The sequence below is a fragment of the Stenella coeruleoalba genome (assembly GCF_951394435.1).
Source record: "Stenella coeruleoalba genome assembly, chromosome: 15".
Lineage (NCBI taxonomy): Eukaryota > Metazoa > Chordata > Mammalia > Artiodactyla > Delphinidae > Stenella > Stenella coeruleoalba.
In genome coordinates this window covers 26,415,602-26,431,616 of record NC_137161.1, presented here as the reverse complement: position 1 = coordinate 26,431,616, position 16,015 = coordinate 26,415,602, and the positions used below count along the sequence as shown (strand labels likewise).

The window sequence follows — 16,015 nt, the reverse complement described above, 5'->3', positions numbered from 1 at the left end:
TGAATAAACGTCAAGTGAACCTCCTCTTTTCTGAGACTCAGTTTCCTCCTCTGGAAAGTGGGGGTCATGCCCACGAAACCTCACAGGGCTGCAGTGAGGATTTTGGCAAAGTGCCCACAGAAGGCCTTTGATGAGTGGCAGTTATTTTCTGGAGGAGGGCGAAGACCCCAAATAAGGCCCTGCCCTGTGAACTTGTCCTGAAGGGACTTCTCTGACCCTCTGTCTCCTGAGGATGGATTCAGTGAGCACCAGGGAAAGTCAGGCGAGGAGTAGGTCTCAGCCCCGCTAGAAACTAAACTGGAAACTACAAGACCTCCTCTCCCTGCTGGAGCCTCTGAGTCTGTCAGCTTCTTAAAACCTCGTATTGGTTGAATACCCTGCACTGGGCTGGGCATTTTATACAAATCACCACTTTCTGATTTTATAGCTATCCCATAAGGTGGGCATTGAGCTGAAGGGTTCAGAGAGGGAAGCAACTTGCCTAAAACTATACAGACAGTAAATGATGGCGTCAGGATCTGAACCCGGGTCTCCCTGCCTCTCAAGGCTGATTCTTTCCCTCTGTACTTGACAGCCTTCACTTGGGGGCTTATAAAATACATTCACACTCCATTCATTCACTCATTCAAGAAACAAATATATATTGAACATTAACTATGTGCCAGGCACTAGGGGCATAGCAGAGAAGAGGACAAACATGGTCCCCACGCTCGTGGAGAGACAGACAAGAAATATGTAAGCAAGTAAGTTAGATCATCTCTGGTTGTGATATGTGTTATTCAGAAAATAGGGTAACTTGACAGAAAGTGGCAAGAGGGGTGGGTAGAATTGCTTTGGAAGGCAGGGGGCGGATCTGGGAAGGCCTCTCTGAGGAGGTGACACTGAGCTGAGATGGAAAGAATAAGAATTTGCCACGTGTTGGTAAAGCCCTTTCCAGAGAGAGGCCCTGAGGCTGGAAAGAGCTTGGGGTGTCCAGGAAGAAGCAAGACCAGTGTAGCTGGAGATGTGGGAGAGGGGGACAGCGGAGGGAAATGAAGTCCTAGAGGTAGACAGAGGCTGGATCGCACCGGGCCCCACAGGTCATGGTGAGGATTTTATTCTAAGGACAGTAGAGAGTGACATGACCTGACCTAGGATTTTACAGGACTCCTCAGGCTGCTGTGTGAAGAATACGGTCTATGAGGGCAAGGATGGAGGGAAGGAGATCAAGGTAGATGGAGGCTGCCCTGCTTGAGGTTGGGTGGCTTGGACCAGAGTGATGATACTGGGGTGGGGAGAAGTACGTGGGTTTAGGAGACAGCTGTCGGGCCTTGATGTTATCAGGATGGGATGTGTGGGGACTTGCGCCTGATGAAAACTCCTTGGGGTAGGCAAGCATCAAGTTCCTTGGACCTATTTTGTAGGAGAACTAAAGCCCACAGAGGAATTGGACTTTCCCAGAAAGTCCAGTGGAGGCCTTGAGCCTGGGTTTCCTGACACTCCAACTACTATTGTCACCCCTTCCCCAGTTTTCTCTAAACCCACATAATTCCAAGCAAAGCTTTTAGGTCCAGCCCTGTCCGACACGGGTCCTCCCGGGCAGCCCTCTGAATACCTTCCAGGCAACTGAAGCACCTTCTCTGATGCAGGGGCCCATGGAGAGCCAAGTCTGAGTCCTAGGTCTGGCAGTAACTTGCTGTGTGACTTTATACAAGTCCCAGTCCCTTTCTGGGTCTCAGTTTCTTCATCTGTAAAATAAGGATAATAATAGTACCCACCTCAAAGATTTGCTGTGACGAATGCACAGTATGTATAGAAAGGCTTAGCACGGCCTATCATACAGTTGGTGCTCAGTAAGCGTGAGCTATTCTCATTATTTTTGCCTGCACGCTATCCCCCTACAGACTTACGGAGCAGTTGTGGGCCCAGTTGGTACAGTGTTCCTGCTGCTTTCCATCAGCCCAGCCTGGTCACCCTCCAGAGCCTGCAAGCCTGGCCCACAATGGAGACAAGAGAGCTGGCCATGGTGCCGTTTCTGGATGGGGTGGGAGCGGGGGAGCCGCTGGAAGCTGCTGTGTTTTTGGCCCAGAGCTGTGAGGGGGAGTGGAGAGGGACGAGAACACACACTCGGAAACGCTGAGATCGACAGATGGAAGAGCCGAGGATGTGAGAGACGCAGACAGACAGAGAGAGCCCCAGAGTCGGGAGACAGGGAGCAGGCAGGGGAGGGCGGCCGGAAAACTGGCAGAGTCACGCGAGCCACGAGCTGAGCAACAGACCAGCAGATGGACCAAGCCGCCAAGGGACTGAAAGACGGACAGACCAACAGGCAGTATTCAGGAGACAGCCAGAAAGACAGACAGAAAAGCAGACCTGGTATCCAAGGGGACAGACAGGCTATCCTGACATCCAAGGGACAGACAGACTGACGTTCCTGGCCTCTAAGAGCAGACAGACAGGCTGACGTGGGACCCCAGGGTCAAGCTGACTAACAGATGGACATAGTATCTGAGAGACGATGTGACCTATAGTCCAAGGACAGACAGGAGGACTGACCCAGGGCCCCAGGGTGACCCTGACTGACAAATAGATTGACTGACTGACAGTAATGGAGGAACAGATAAATAAATAGGCTGACCCTGCATTCAGGGGACAGACACAACAACAAGCTGATCTGAGCCAGAGACAGAGACAGACAATGACCGAGGATCTGAGCACACACAAAAGACGGGTCCAGGATGACCTTCTGCACGGGGACTGAGGCCAAGGCCAGCAGCCCTGACTGGTACCAGAGACTCAGGGCAACCCAGGAACAGAGAACAGGAGAGAGACAGGGTGACCCAGAAACTTTCTGGCTACTTAGGGATGTGGGATCCCCTCATCCTTCTCTCTTCTGCCTGTTAGAAAGGAGCCCTCAATGCTGGGAAGTCCCTGGGCCTGGGGAGAAGGGGATGAGCTCTGTTCATCTCCTGCCCAGCTGCCTGCTCGCAGGGCCGGGGGATCCAGAGGAGACAGCCTTTCGGATCCTTGAGTGGAGGGATTTCACACGCTCACTGCTGGCTTCTCTCTTCTCTAGGCTTCGTCATTTTGCTCCCCACCCCATCCTCAACGATACACACTTACCACTTCAATTTCCAACTTCCTCCCAGACAGGCTTCTTCTCCGAGCCAAAGATTGGGAGTCAGCAAGTTAGATCCAAAACAGACTTCTGAGCACCTCTGTTTCCTCACCGGTAAAATGGGGGCGGTAGAGCTGTCTGTTAGGTTCTGGCTCACGCTGGCCTCGGGCAGTTTAAGGCTGGGGGTGTCAGAGCTGGGGAGGCCCAACCAGGCTGTGGAGCATCAGGGAAGGCTTCCTGGAGGAGGAAGGACAGATGTTCTGGCTCTATGCAAACTCAGGCAGAGAAGCCCCAGGGCCTCCAAGGTCAGGAGGGAGACACCTGCAAACACTCATGTGCAAATATTCAACAAATATTTATCAAGTGCCTACTACACGTACTGATGCTGGGGACACAGTGGTGACCAAGACAGATGAGGTCCCGACCCTCAGCAAACCACAGTGGTAAAACAGAAAATAGATGTGTAAATTAATAAATAAGATTGTTTCATAGTGTATGTTAAGAACAAAATAAGACAGAGTGATATGAGAGGTGAGAGTGATTTAGTGAGAGTGGAGGGGCTGACATAGGATGAGTGGCCTGGGGGGCCTCTCTGAGAAAGTGACGTGGGAGCTGAGGAATCAGCCACGGGAGGATGTGGGGAAGGGGGTGTTTCAGGCAGAGCAAGTAGCAAGTGCAAAGGTCCAGAGTCAGGACCAAGTTGGGCTGGCTTCCAGGAACCTCCAGGGCGCGAATGAAGCAGTGGTTTGAGACGAGTTGAAAGAAGCAGAAAGGGCCAGATGGTTTAGGGCCTGCAAGCCAAGGGGAAATGCTTGGATTTTATTCCAAGTGGGATGGGAGGCCCTTGGAAGATTTTGAGACAGGGAATAATGTGATCTGACATGATTAGTTTTTAAAATATCCCACTGGTTGCCATGTGGAGAATGGACTATGGTGGTGGGGCACAGGAGTGGATGCAGGACTGAGAAAGCAGAAGATGATGGTGGCCTGGACCAGGGTGGTGTCAGTGAATGGACAGATTGGGGTTGTGTTTTGGAGGAGAGTAGAGGCACTGCCCCTGAAGTTGGATTCCTTTCCCTGAGATGAGGTGTTCTCTGTAGGTGGCATCGGTCCCATTTGTGGTGAAAATCAACTTCTTCCAACTTCCTTTCAAGTAGAGTGGAATCAGGTGGGCTTCCTGGAGGAGGTTTTAAGGGCACCTGCTAGTACGTCAACTTTCAATTAAAAGAGAGAGGCTGGATGATCAGAAGGAGCCAGAGGCCTCCACCTAGCATATGCTCACCCTCACTATGTGCACATTCCTCTACAGTTTATAAATGCCCACAACAAGGGGGAAAATGAGACTCAGAGAGGCAGAGAGATTACCCAAGGCCACACAGCATCCAGGGCACGGGCAAACCCACAAGCCCAGCATATTGCCGTCTTGTCTCCTGATCCTCGCCCCAGTGGCTGTGATGTAGGCAGGAGGGCAAGTGCTGTGCTCCTTTCTAGAGAACGTAAAACTGAGGCCCAGGGAAATTAGGTTGTATGTCCTGGGCAGAGCTGTTTTAAGACTTTTGTGGGCCCCACATCTATCAAGTATATTAAAATGCAGCCATATCAGACATTGAATGTAAATTATATATACCCAGATACAAGCCAAATTGCAGTCGACTGGCTGATATGCTCTGTTTTGCAGACATTTAATTAAACATTTATTAATTTTGATTCTGCAGTTTTTCCCTGTGTTTTAGAGCCAATTTTTTTTCCAGGCTTCAAACATTTTGCTAGGCCCATGAAAACCTCACAGGCCCTTGGCAACGAGCATGTACCACCGGCTGGAAAGGACAGCCACGATTTTTGGACCTGTTGTCAAAAGGGGCAAGGGGCAAAATGAGGCTGAACCGAGGCCCTTTCACCCTCGGACTGCAGCCTGGTCTCTCCACGCTCCCTGCTGACCCCATGTTCTTGGGTCTCAGGAGCCTTCTTTCTTCCCCTCCCCCTTCCTTGCTCTGGCCCAACAGCGCCCTCGGCTGGGTAAGCCCTTTGTCTGCTGTTAGCTGGGGTGTGGGGTGTGGGGTGTGGGGTGTTGGGAGCTGGCACAGGAGGGGACAGGAGTGGGTGGGGAGTTGGGCAAGCAGCCTGTCAGGTGGTGATGGATGCTGGCCGGGCTGGGGCCTTTCTCATGCTGACCCAGGCCGGGAAACAGATGGTCTTCAGCCTGAGGGAAACTTCCAGGGTGTTGCCCTCCCCCAGCTCCCCAGGCCCCTTCACACTGGACCAGCTGGTCTCTCCTTCCTGTTCAAAGCCGGAGCCGCAGGACTGGGAAAGGGAATGGGAAGGGGGAGATGGAGGCTGGGACAGGTGGTCTGCGTTTTGGGCCCTGAGAAGCTCTGGGGGCCAGCCTGGTCTCTCCCCGAGTCGCCCCCACTTCTGGCATCCCCAGCTCTGCGCTCGACTCCTCCTCTGTGCCCTGCCTTAACTCAGCCCTGTCATTTCAGGCCTGAACTAAACTGGGGACTCACCTGGCCTTCCTCCAAGGCAGCCAGCAGAGTGAGCTTTCTCAGCTACCGAGCTGATCACATCACCCCCGATTCTGGGATAGAATTCAGATTGAGAATAAAATAGGAACTGTTCAGTCCAAAATTTGATGCCCTTCACAATTCTAGTCTTCTAGTGCTCCTCCCCAGGACAACCCTCCCCGCCAGGCCTGGCAAAACCCTGGCGGTGGAGATCAAGTGTTTCTTCCTCCAGGAAGTCTTCCCCAGCTAAAGTTACTGATCCTTCTCTGGGTTTCACAGCATCTTAGAGCATCTATTTCAGCTCTTAGCTTGTCTGTTCTCCCGTGGGACTGTGAGGTACTTAAGGTCACAGGGCCTGGAACATAGCAAGTGGTCAAGATACGCTTGCTATGTGAATGAATGATTCTAGCTGCAGACATCCTTATTTGGGGGGTAGGCAGGGGCCTAGAGAATAGAAGTCACAGGGAGACAAATTTCTGCTCATCAGGAGAAACACAGTTCGGCCCTGGAGCTGCTCGGAAGCCAAAGGCTCTGCCTCAAGAGGTAGCGTCTCCCTGTTCTGAGAAGTGTGTGAGCAGAGGGGTAAATGCACGGGGCTGGGAACTGCTGAAGGGATTCCAGCGCTGGACAGGAGAGTTCGACTGAAGGGCCTCTGCGTCTTGAGTCAGCTTCTGAGGGAACAGCCCTCCTCCCCGTCCTGGGGGCCAATCCCGTACTGTTTCACACTGAGGGTGTGTCTACACCACCGATTGGTCCTCAGAAGACCCAGAGATGGGAAGGAGAGGCCTAAATGGTATGTTTCTGGCCATGTTTTGGGGGGAAGTTTGGGTCCCAGAACATTAGCTCTGAAAGGATCTCCAAAGTCTCCAAGCCCATCCCTCTTGTTGGCAGATAGAGAAGCTGAGGCCCAGAGAGGGCCACACCATTGCTAAGACCAGGATACTCATTTGGGAAAACTCTGGGAATTAGCTGAGCACAAGTTCCAGGGAGCACTGTGGTTCCTCCCTTGGGCTGGTCACACACAGCTGAATACAGAACATCCTGGAAATGCCGGCACTTCACATCAGGGAATAGACCCCCGGATCCCTGCTTCCCTGATTGTGGATTCAGGCAATAGGGTCATTGAATCTAGTGGGATTTTCTCCCCCAGTTTGGGGGGATATGACTCCTAGAGGAGCCTTCTCTGGTTTCATGAAAAGGGCTTGCCTGTCCTGTGTATCAGAGAATTTGGGGTTTGGGGCTGTTGTACCTGCAACAGCCAGGAGTGGAGCTGCTGGGCAAGGAACCAGGGCAGAGATCTGTGTGGACAGGTCCTTTGTCACCCTAATGGGCACTGCACTTTATAGCTGCAAAGTGCCTCATACATTTAATCCTCACAACCACTTTAGGGGAGATCAACTAGGGCTCAGAGAGGGTCTTGTTCAAAATCACACAGCAAATTAGAAGCAAAGTCAGGAATTGAACTCAGGACTTCCAGATCCCTTCCATACCTCCTACGGGGCTACCAGAGTTCCATTCAGTTAAACAGACTTGGAATCATGCACTCAGTCATGCAGCCAATAGGACTGGCACCTACCGTGTGCTAAGAACTGAGGATATAGCAGTCAGTTATGACCTAGTCATACTCATGGAGTTCACAGCCTGGGGGAGATGGATGCATAACCAGACAGTTACAACCCACTGTGACGAGTGCTGGGTCGGAGGGAAGCCGGGGAGAGGCCCCTACCTCAGGTGGAGGGCGATCAGTAGAGGCTACCCTGAAGAAGTCATATCTAAAAGCTGAGCCTTGGATGAAAAGCAAGAGTTATCCAGGTTTGGGGCTGGGGTGGGGTTGGCGGACAGGGCAAGGTGTTCCAGGCAGAGGGAACAGAAAGTGCAAAAGCTTAGCAGTGAGGGCGAGCAAATCTGTGACGTGTACAAAGCAGCTGGAGCTGTGAAGTTTGTTGGGAGAAGTGGCACCAGAGGAAGCAGCTAAGTCGCAAATGCCAGGGGATCTCTGAGCAGCTTCCCTAAGGGGAGAACTGGGCACTCAGACGTGGGGTTGGGGAAAAGGCCAGGAAGCTGGCAACAGAACTGGGGGCTGGCACCGGGACCGTCCCTGAAGGAACCTGTGTATGGGCAAGTCTTTACGGCTTGCAGTGAGAGGCAGTGTCGCCTATTGGTTAGAGTGTGGGTCTGAGACCAGCCCATCTGGGTTTGAATCCTGGTTCCACTGCTTCCTAGCTGTGTGACCTTGGACAAATGACATACCTCTCTGAGCCTCAGTTTTCTCAACTCTAAAATGGGGATAATAATAGGGTTATTGCAAGCTCCGGGTAAGGTGTTCAGAATCCTGCAAAGAAAGCAGGCCCTAACTTGCCATAGCAATAATGATCCTTATAATGCTGTATTCAAGGCTTAATTTGTGCCAGTGCTTTAAGCTAGTGAGCCCAGTGGGAGCAGCCCAACAACAGCCCCGTGAGGCGATCCTTTCAATGAGGCCGTTTCACAGCTGAGGAAACAAGCGCAGTAAGTGACTTGCCCAGGGCAACACCGCGCCCTGGCCCTCTGCACTTGCTGGGTGGCGAGGGTCTGGTTGGGAGGGGGCGAGGGGGATGAGCGCGCGCAACAGCCTGAGCACCACGTCCTCCCGCAGGTACCTGCGCGCCATGTACCTAGGGCTGCAGAGCCGCTGGCGCGGGGAGCGGCTGCGGCGCCACTTCTACTGGAGGATGCTGTTCGAGAGCGCCGACGTGAGCATGCTGCGCCTGCTGGAGACCTTCCTGCGCAGCGCGCCGCAGCTTGTGCTGCAGCTCAGCCTCCTGGTGCACCGCGGCGGCGCGCCCGACCTGCTGCCCGGTGAGCCCCGCCCCTCCGCCTGCCCGCCCCGGGCGCCCCCGCCCCCAGGGCTCACTCGTCTGCAGTATTCTGACGGCCCCACCTGTCCCCCACCCCCACCCCCACCAGCCCCATGCTTAAGGTCCCCTGGGGAGGCCCTGTCCACTCCCCCCACCTTGGCGCACTCACTGTCGGGGTTTGGGAGGCCCTGCCCCTTCTACTCTCTGCATTCTCCAGGCCTCTGGAGACCCCCAGGTCCCCTCCGATGGCCCCCTTACCCTCAGTGTTAGGAGACACCCCACCCCCTTGCTCTTCTCAGGCTCCCTGCGCACTACCCCCTCCCGCCCTCCTCCCTTCCCCATTGCCAGGGCAGACCAGACCTCACTTCTGCCAAGTCCAAAGAGGCTCTTGACCCCATCACCACACCTCAGACCCTCAGGGAAGTCCCCTGCCCCTGCTTTCCCCAGACTGTCCCAATCCCAGTCTGCATCTCCTGGGGACCCCTCTGCCTCACAGACTCTCTGAATCACCACCAGTTTCCAGAGAGCCCTTCCATACACCCCTCACTGCTCTTCAGCCCCTTGTGGACTCCTCCCAGGCTTCGTCCTGGTCCCCAGGAGCTCACCCCGCCCACCCACCTTGCCGCTTCTCGAACCCTAACAGACCAGGCCAACCCCTTCAGTGTCAGAGAAAAGCCACATTCCCAGTCTCCCTGGGGCTCCCGGTGCCCCTCCCGCCCGACACTGCCCGACACACCCTCAGTGTTTCAGAAGACTCTATCACCATCTCTCAGGTTCCCTGGGCATCCCTCGCCCAGGGTCCTGGGCCCCAGTCGAAACTTCCCACCGGGATTTTCCTCCCATGCCCTCAGCTGTGCTCAGCTTGGATATTCCTTTCCATGCCCCAGCCTCATCCTGGTGGCCTGTAGCTTCTAACAGTCTCTTCTGGCTCCTCCATTCCTTAATCATGACCCCCCCTCTTCACCTCCTTTTTCACTCCCAGAGTCCTGGACCCTATTTTCCCAACCTCCCACCAAGACCCCTGAACCCTAACAGCCCCATACTAGAGACCCCAACCTGACCCTTATGGAGACCAAAATCACCCACTTCCCCTCTCCCTTTATGCTCCCACCCCTGTAGAAGGACCCAACCCTGTCCACACTCACCCCTGCCTCAGTGTTCTTGAAGACCACCCACCCAGACCCTCTCCACACCCCTCTCGATTTGTAGACCCTTCCCTCACACCTCCTCAGAACCCAGCTCCTGACCCAGACCCCTCCCCCTTTCCTCAGACCCCAACCCGGACCCATCCCTAACCCAGCCCACCCTGCCCCCACCCTGTCTCCGCAGCCCTCTCCACCTCCGCCTCACTCGTGTCCCTGGCCTGGACCCTGGCCTCCTACCAGAAGGTGCTGCGGGACTCACGGGACGACAAGCGGCCGCTGTCCTACAAGGGCGCCGTGGCCCAGGTGCTGTGGCACCTGTTTGCCATCGCGGCCCGCAGCCTGGCCTTCGCGCTCTTCGCCAGCGTTTACAAGCTCTACTTTGGCATTTTCATTGTGGCACACTGGTGCGTCATGACCTTCTGGGTCATCCAGGGCGAGACGGACTTCTGCATGTCCAAGTGGGAAGAGATCATCTACAACATGGTGGTGGGCATCATCTACATCTTCTGCTGGTTCAACGTCAAGGAGGGCCGCAGCCGCCGCCGCATGACCCTCTACTACTGCATCGTCCTGCTCGAGAACGCCGTGCTCACCGGCTTCTGGTACTCCAGCCGCAACTTCTCCACTGACTTCCACTCACTTATTCTGGTCTGCGTCGTGGCCTCCAGCTTCGCACTGGGCATATTCTTCATGTGTGTCTACTACTGCCTCCTGCACCCTAACGGGCCCCTGCTGGGTCCCCAGATGCCTGGCTGCATCTGCCCTGAGGCCCCAGGGCCCTGTGGCCCACCAGCCGATGCTGTCACAAGTCCCCCGAGGTCCCTGCCCAGGACTACAGGCGCTGAGCGGGATGGGGCCTCCGTGGGAGGCGAGCGTGCGGGGACCCCCACACCACCTGTCTTCCAGGTGCGACCTGGCTTGCCTCCCACGCCTGTGCCCCGCACCTTGCGGACAGAGGGGCCTGTCATTCGGATTGACCTGCCTCGTAAGAAGTACCCTGCCTGGGACGCTCATTTTATCGACCGCCGGCTCCGGAAGACCATTCTGGCGCTGGAATACTCCTCGCCTACGACACCCCGCTTGCAGTACCGGAGCATCGGGATCCCCCAGGAGCTGCTGGAGTATGAGACCTCGGTGTAGGTCACAGTCTCCCTGCAAAAAGGGATGAACTCTGGCTGATCCCACATCGAGCACAGTGTTGAGCCCAAAATTTCAGGGCCACCAGGCTGAGGGGGAGTGGATCTGTTGGTCCAAGGGTAGAGTGGCGCCCACCATGGGGTTATTTCATGGGAGGCGACAGCCTTGTGGAGGCCCCAGGCCTTGGCCCTGTTTTCAGCCCTGTGGCCCATTTCCTAAACTCCCCTGAACCGGGGCCCAGGGAACCAACTGGTGCTACGCTCCTCGGGAGCGGCCCCACTTTCATGGAGGCCTCCGTATCACAGCTGGTGCTGAGGACCCCACACCCCCTCCCCTGCCTGGAGCTGCCCACCTGTCAACTCTGGTGGGCCCGCCAGAGAAGGGGGTCCATGACCTAGGCCCTGTGCTCCTCAGGGGGCGTGGGGGTGGGCTGCCTCTGGGAAGGATGGAGGAGGCCACGGAAGATGTGGGGTGAGGCGGGAGCATCTGGTGAGCGAGGTTGGTACAGCTCCTGTGGGTCGAGGTCTGGAGCCTGGGCAAGAGGGGAGTTAAAGGAGGGAGTTGGGGTGGGGTGGGAAGTTGGGGTGGGGGGCTGACAGTGCTGGAGGTGGACAGGAGGGAGGACCCTGAGACATTGGAGAGGTACAGGCTGGCAGAAGCATGAAGGGGGGGCAGATCTGGGGGAGGGCAACCTCGATCCGGAGCATAGAGAGTGTTCCTCAGGAGACAGCCTTTGTTGTGGGCTCTTGTATGGAGGAGGCTCCAGACACCTCAGGGGAAGTGTTTCAAGGAGCCATTCTTTGTTCTAGGTGAGCATCTAGAACATTTCTTCTAGATGAAGGTCTTGACCGCAGTAGATGAACTGCCTAGGAAGATGCTCTGTCTGGGTTTGATTGTGGATAAGGTTCTGGCGCGTTTAGCAGGGAGACTGTTCTAGAGAGACATTCTTTGTTCTGGATTGAGCTCCAGGACACACAGCTGATAAAACATTCTCGGGAGTCACTCTGACCTGGATTCTGTTATAACGAGGTGCAGACGCTGGCACCCTGCTGCTCTGCTGCGGGGAATTCTAGCTCCTGCCGTGGTGGTGGGGAAGAAGGCATCAGAACCCTGTGTGAGTGGAATATTCTAGGAAAGGGTACTCCGCTTCTAGACTTCTAGGGTTTATAAGAGTTCTGTGCCCCTGTCCACTTCAGTCCACAGCCACCTTCCCGAGGAGAAACTGTCCTCAGAACTCCTGAGACATTTCAACTGCCAACTGGTTTCCAGCTGGAGAAAATTAGCTCTGGGGACATGACATGAATCTTGGCTCTTAGCCACCTTGCAGATGCAGCTCCCTGGGGCTGCAGCTGTAAAACGGACTTGTTTTGCCTCAGATCTGACAACCCTCCGGGACCCATGGTTCATTCTCATGGTCCAAACCTCCCAGGGCATCCTTGGGACCACTCACCCAGTGCCCTTTCTCTCCACCTGGGACAAGTCCTGGATAGCATGGGGGGTATGGGAGCTGAGAAGTAGGCAGTTCTGTGGGGTGAGGGGACAGAGCGAAGCTTGGAACCCCTCCCCACAAATTCCTCCCTCCCGCATGCCTAGTAAGGTTCGTTCACTGCAAGGGCTCAGCAGGCGATATTAAGGACAGATGCAGACCTGGGCTGGGGTGAAGTGGACATGAGAATTAGAGGGGCAAACTATGCAAATTAGAGGGGCACTTAGCCCTTTCTGGTTCAGCCTCCCTTGGGTTACAGATAGGAACTGAGGCCCAGAGTGGCAGCGAGTCTCACAAGGTCCTAGATTCCTGGCTTTTCCATCAGAATGTGAAAGGTGATAGTGGCTTTGCTAAGGATGCTGGGAGAGGGCCACACTCAGGGTGCAGGGTGGCTCCAAAGGCAGAGAAGGCAGGACTGCACATACACACACACAAAAGCACACATCACCCCCGTGACACAAGTCACCTCACCCCCCCAGCACCACAGGTGACTGCACAGACACCCACCCAGGCCGAAATGGTGTGTGCATCCCTCCTGTCAACTCACAGAGAGTGTTTTTCCTTCTTTCTTTCTTCTACTTCCCTGATCCCTAAGATGCCTCAGGAACCAGGCCTCAAGGTGGTGGGGGGTAAGAGCAGCCCAAGGCTGACCCAGATTCCCTCTGGTGCGTTCCCCCATCCTCTTTATCCTCTGTCCTTCTGTTTTCAAAGACCAAATTCCATGGCCCTTTGTGAGATGGGAGCATTGAGGATGTGGACCCAGATCCAACCGATCGTTTCTCCTGGGTTGATTGCCAGCAGTTTTCACTCTGGACTGTTTCACTTAAACTCTCCCCTGCCTACAACAGAGGTGTTATCAATCCGTCTTACAGAGGAGGAAACAGGCTCAGAGAGGGGACATGAGGGTCAGCCTTGGCGAGTTATTTTACTCCCAGTGCCCCAGAATGGCTGCTCCATTCCCAGCATCCTTGAAAGAAAAGTCAAAAATCTCCTCCCTGGGAGCTGGGAGTCCTGACGGCTCCAGGAGCTGCCCAGAGAACCAGAGAGTAGGGACGAGCAGGCAGTGCTGAGGCGTGGCTTGAGGCTCATTTTTGGACTTTACTCCACCTCCACCCCACATCTTCTCAATCCCACAAAACCTTCCCTAAAGGCCTCTGCCTGCAAAGACACCTGAACACCAGAAACGGTCATAGTCAAAGGGCCCGAGGAGAGGGCTACAGGCACCTTCTGCGTCTCACCCTCTGGAAAGAGTTCAGCCCCTTAAGGACTGCCCCCTCCCTCCACACCTAGGAGCTCAGGACCCCATCCCTCCCAGGCCTGAGGTCCCTCTCTCTGCTGGCCTGTCCCTTACTTCATCTTGTCCCTGCTGGTCCCCTTGTTTCACTGGGATGGAGGCGTCAGAGTAGGGAAGGGGCACCATCTCATTCAAGCGGTTTTGTTTTCCTTTCTGTGACACAATCTACCTCAGCCAGTCTCTCTTCCCTGCCAGAACTGGACACCCTGGGTCCCTGCCTCCTACTGCCCATTCCCTGTCTTCCCCCCAGCCTGGCTGCTCAGCCTTTCCCAGAATCCCTACAGCGTCCTTGCAGTGAGAGAAGGTTCACAGCCCAGAGGGGCCCTTAGTGTCTCTTAAGCCACCTACCCTCCACATCCACTATAAAGAAGAAATGGAGGCACAGAGAGGGCCAGGGACTTGCCCAAGATCACACAGGAAGTCGTGGCAGAGTTAGGCTTTTCCTGGGGATGAGAGGTAGTTGGGTCCATCTTAATTTTGCCAGGGAGAGAAGAGAACAGGATGCTCTAGGTACCAAATATGTCAGGCCCTGCCATGCTGTCAGTATCTCAACTCCTAGGAGACCATGTCCCCATTCCCAGGGCAGACTTCTGTCTCCCAGTTTTTTGGAGCTGATGCCCCAGGCTGCTGACTGCGCTCCCCAAACCTCTCCAGGCAGCACACACCCCTCATCATACCCCCATGCACTGATGTTCCACGTGCCTTGTAACTATCACCTGGTTGGACAGCACAGACCTCTACACCTCGCCAGCAGGGGGCTCCCCAACAAGGAAGCCTTTCTTGGTCCTCTCCTTTCATCTGCCTTATCCTCGTATCTCCCCCAAATCTGCCTTACCCCAAGCCAGTTCCCTACTACACCTGTGTCCTGCAGAGGTGTGTCACCCATGAGAGTTGAAGAAAGCAGAGGGCAGGGAGGGCAAGGCCTGGTCCAGGTCTCAGGGTCAGGGCCAACAGGGCTAGGAGTATCCAGGGAGGGAAGGTCTTGCCTGGCAGCCCCAGTGCCCTCCTAAGGGCTAAAGTCCCACAGGTCCCTTGGAGATCACCTGGGCTGGGAATTCACTGAAACCTCAGGCAGTGGGGAGAAGGTATCTGAGTGCATGGGTTGCAAATTCAAATGCCTCCAGTTAATGAAAATAAGAGTGGTAGAGGTGCTAGAAAATAAAGTGGTGGGGACTCTGACAAACTGGAGAGTACGTGCCCTGCCTAGAGCCACTAAAGTTCAAATTTTTGAAAAATCCAGTGCGGGCCAAACTAAACACTCATATTTGACCGTGGGCCACCAGTTTGAAACCTCTGGATCAAAATGTTAATAAGGTTCTGGAGAGTCTTGAAGAGTCTGGAAACTCCTTTGAGACTTTTCTAGGCCAACCCTAAACCCCCATGGCCTGGCCACCGGAGAATTGCCCCACGCCCTCTCAACTGAAAAGGCCAGGGAGGTCTGGGCATCCAGGAGGTCCCTGGCTTGGGAACCATCATCCGATAAGGGCTGCAGGCCCCTCCGGTGACTGACAGGGTCAGCGTAAGGACTGGGGTCTTCTCCAGTTTGGGGGCCCCCAGGTAGGAGGAACCTGCACTGGGTGGGGGGAGAGTTCAGGCACAGGCAGAGGACTGAAAGCCAGGACCCAACTCCCCCATCCTGTGCTGGGCCATGCCACCCTTTGGCACCCTGAGGATGGTTCCCTCCCAGTTATGGCCCACAGGGGGAGAAGCTATCAATTTCTGTACTTCCGTTCTTTGTAATGTCTCAGTGAAAGAGATGGAGTGAGTGCCAAGCCACATGGGCAGCAGTGGGGATGGGGTCTGCGGTCCCCCTTCCCAGCCAGAGGGTCTTCTGAGACCCTGGGGTTGGGGTAAAGACTCTCAAGTGCCCTTCTGGTTGGGGAGGGGCTCGGACATTTCCGGGTTCTTGGGTGCTGCAGGTAGAGGCGAGGGGAGGAACAGCAGGAAATTGTGGAAGTGGGAGAGGAAGGCCTGATCTAGGGATGGCCTGGTTCCTGGAAGCAGAAAACTCCCCGCTATGTGTCTGTGTGGGGTGTGGACCTGCTGTGCCAGGCCTCCTCTACCCTTCCCTTCTCCCAGCAAGAAGGGGGCTGCCTTCTCCCTAGCAATCCTGGCCTTTATTCTATGCACAATCATCGTTAAGGGCACCCCCAGGCCAGGCTGAAGGGGGGTGGGCCCTGGGGCACCTGCAGTAATCCCTGAGTGGAGGGTAGCTTGAGGCAAAGGGGGTGAGAAAGGCACTAGGTAGAAAAATGATATTCTTCCATCTCCCTCTCACCCAAATCCCAGACTCCAAACCAGGCCTGTCTCCATTTGTTTGGCTAAACAACCCCACGTGGAGGGACCCCATCTGAACAGCCCCCCAAACCCACTGTCTTTTGTGAACCAGTCATAAACTAGCTGGAAGGGACCTGAATGGTTCCCAGATTCCCCCTTATTATCTTCACCCCTGAGGATCCTATAGTTTGGGAGATTTTTCTCCCAAACTAGCCTCACTTCTTGAAGGATAATTAATTTT

The 16,015-nt window shown here is 55.0% G+C and overlaps 1 protein-coding gene across 1 annotated transcript in view; it reads left to right on the top strand.

Annotated features, from left to right (window-relative positions):
• The window catches only part of XKR7 (XK related 7), a 23,899-nt gene extending 13,014 nt beyond the window's left edge, over positions 1-10,885 (top strand). Inside the window, exons 2-3 of the mRNA XM_079943762.1 lie at positions 8,234-8,436; positions 9,765-10,885. Coding sequence (XP_079799888.1) covers positions 8,234-8,436; positions 9,765-10,720 — 1,159 coding nt within the window. The 3' untranslated portion in view covers positions 10,721-10,885. The remainder of the gene's footprint in view (positions 1-8,233; positions 8,437-9,764) is intronic.
• Positions 10,886-16,015: the final 5,130 nt, after the last annotated feature.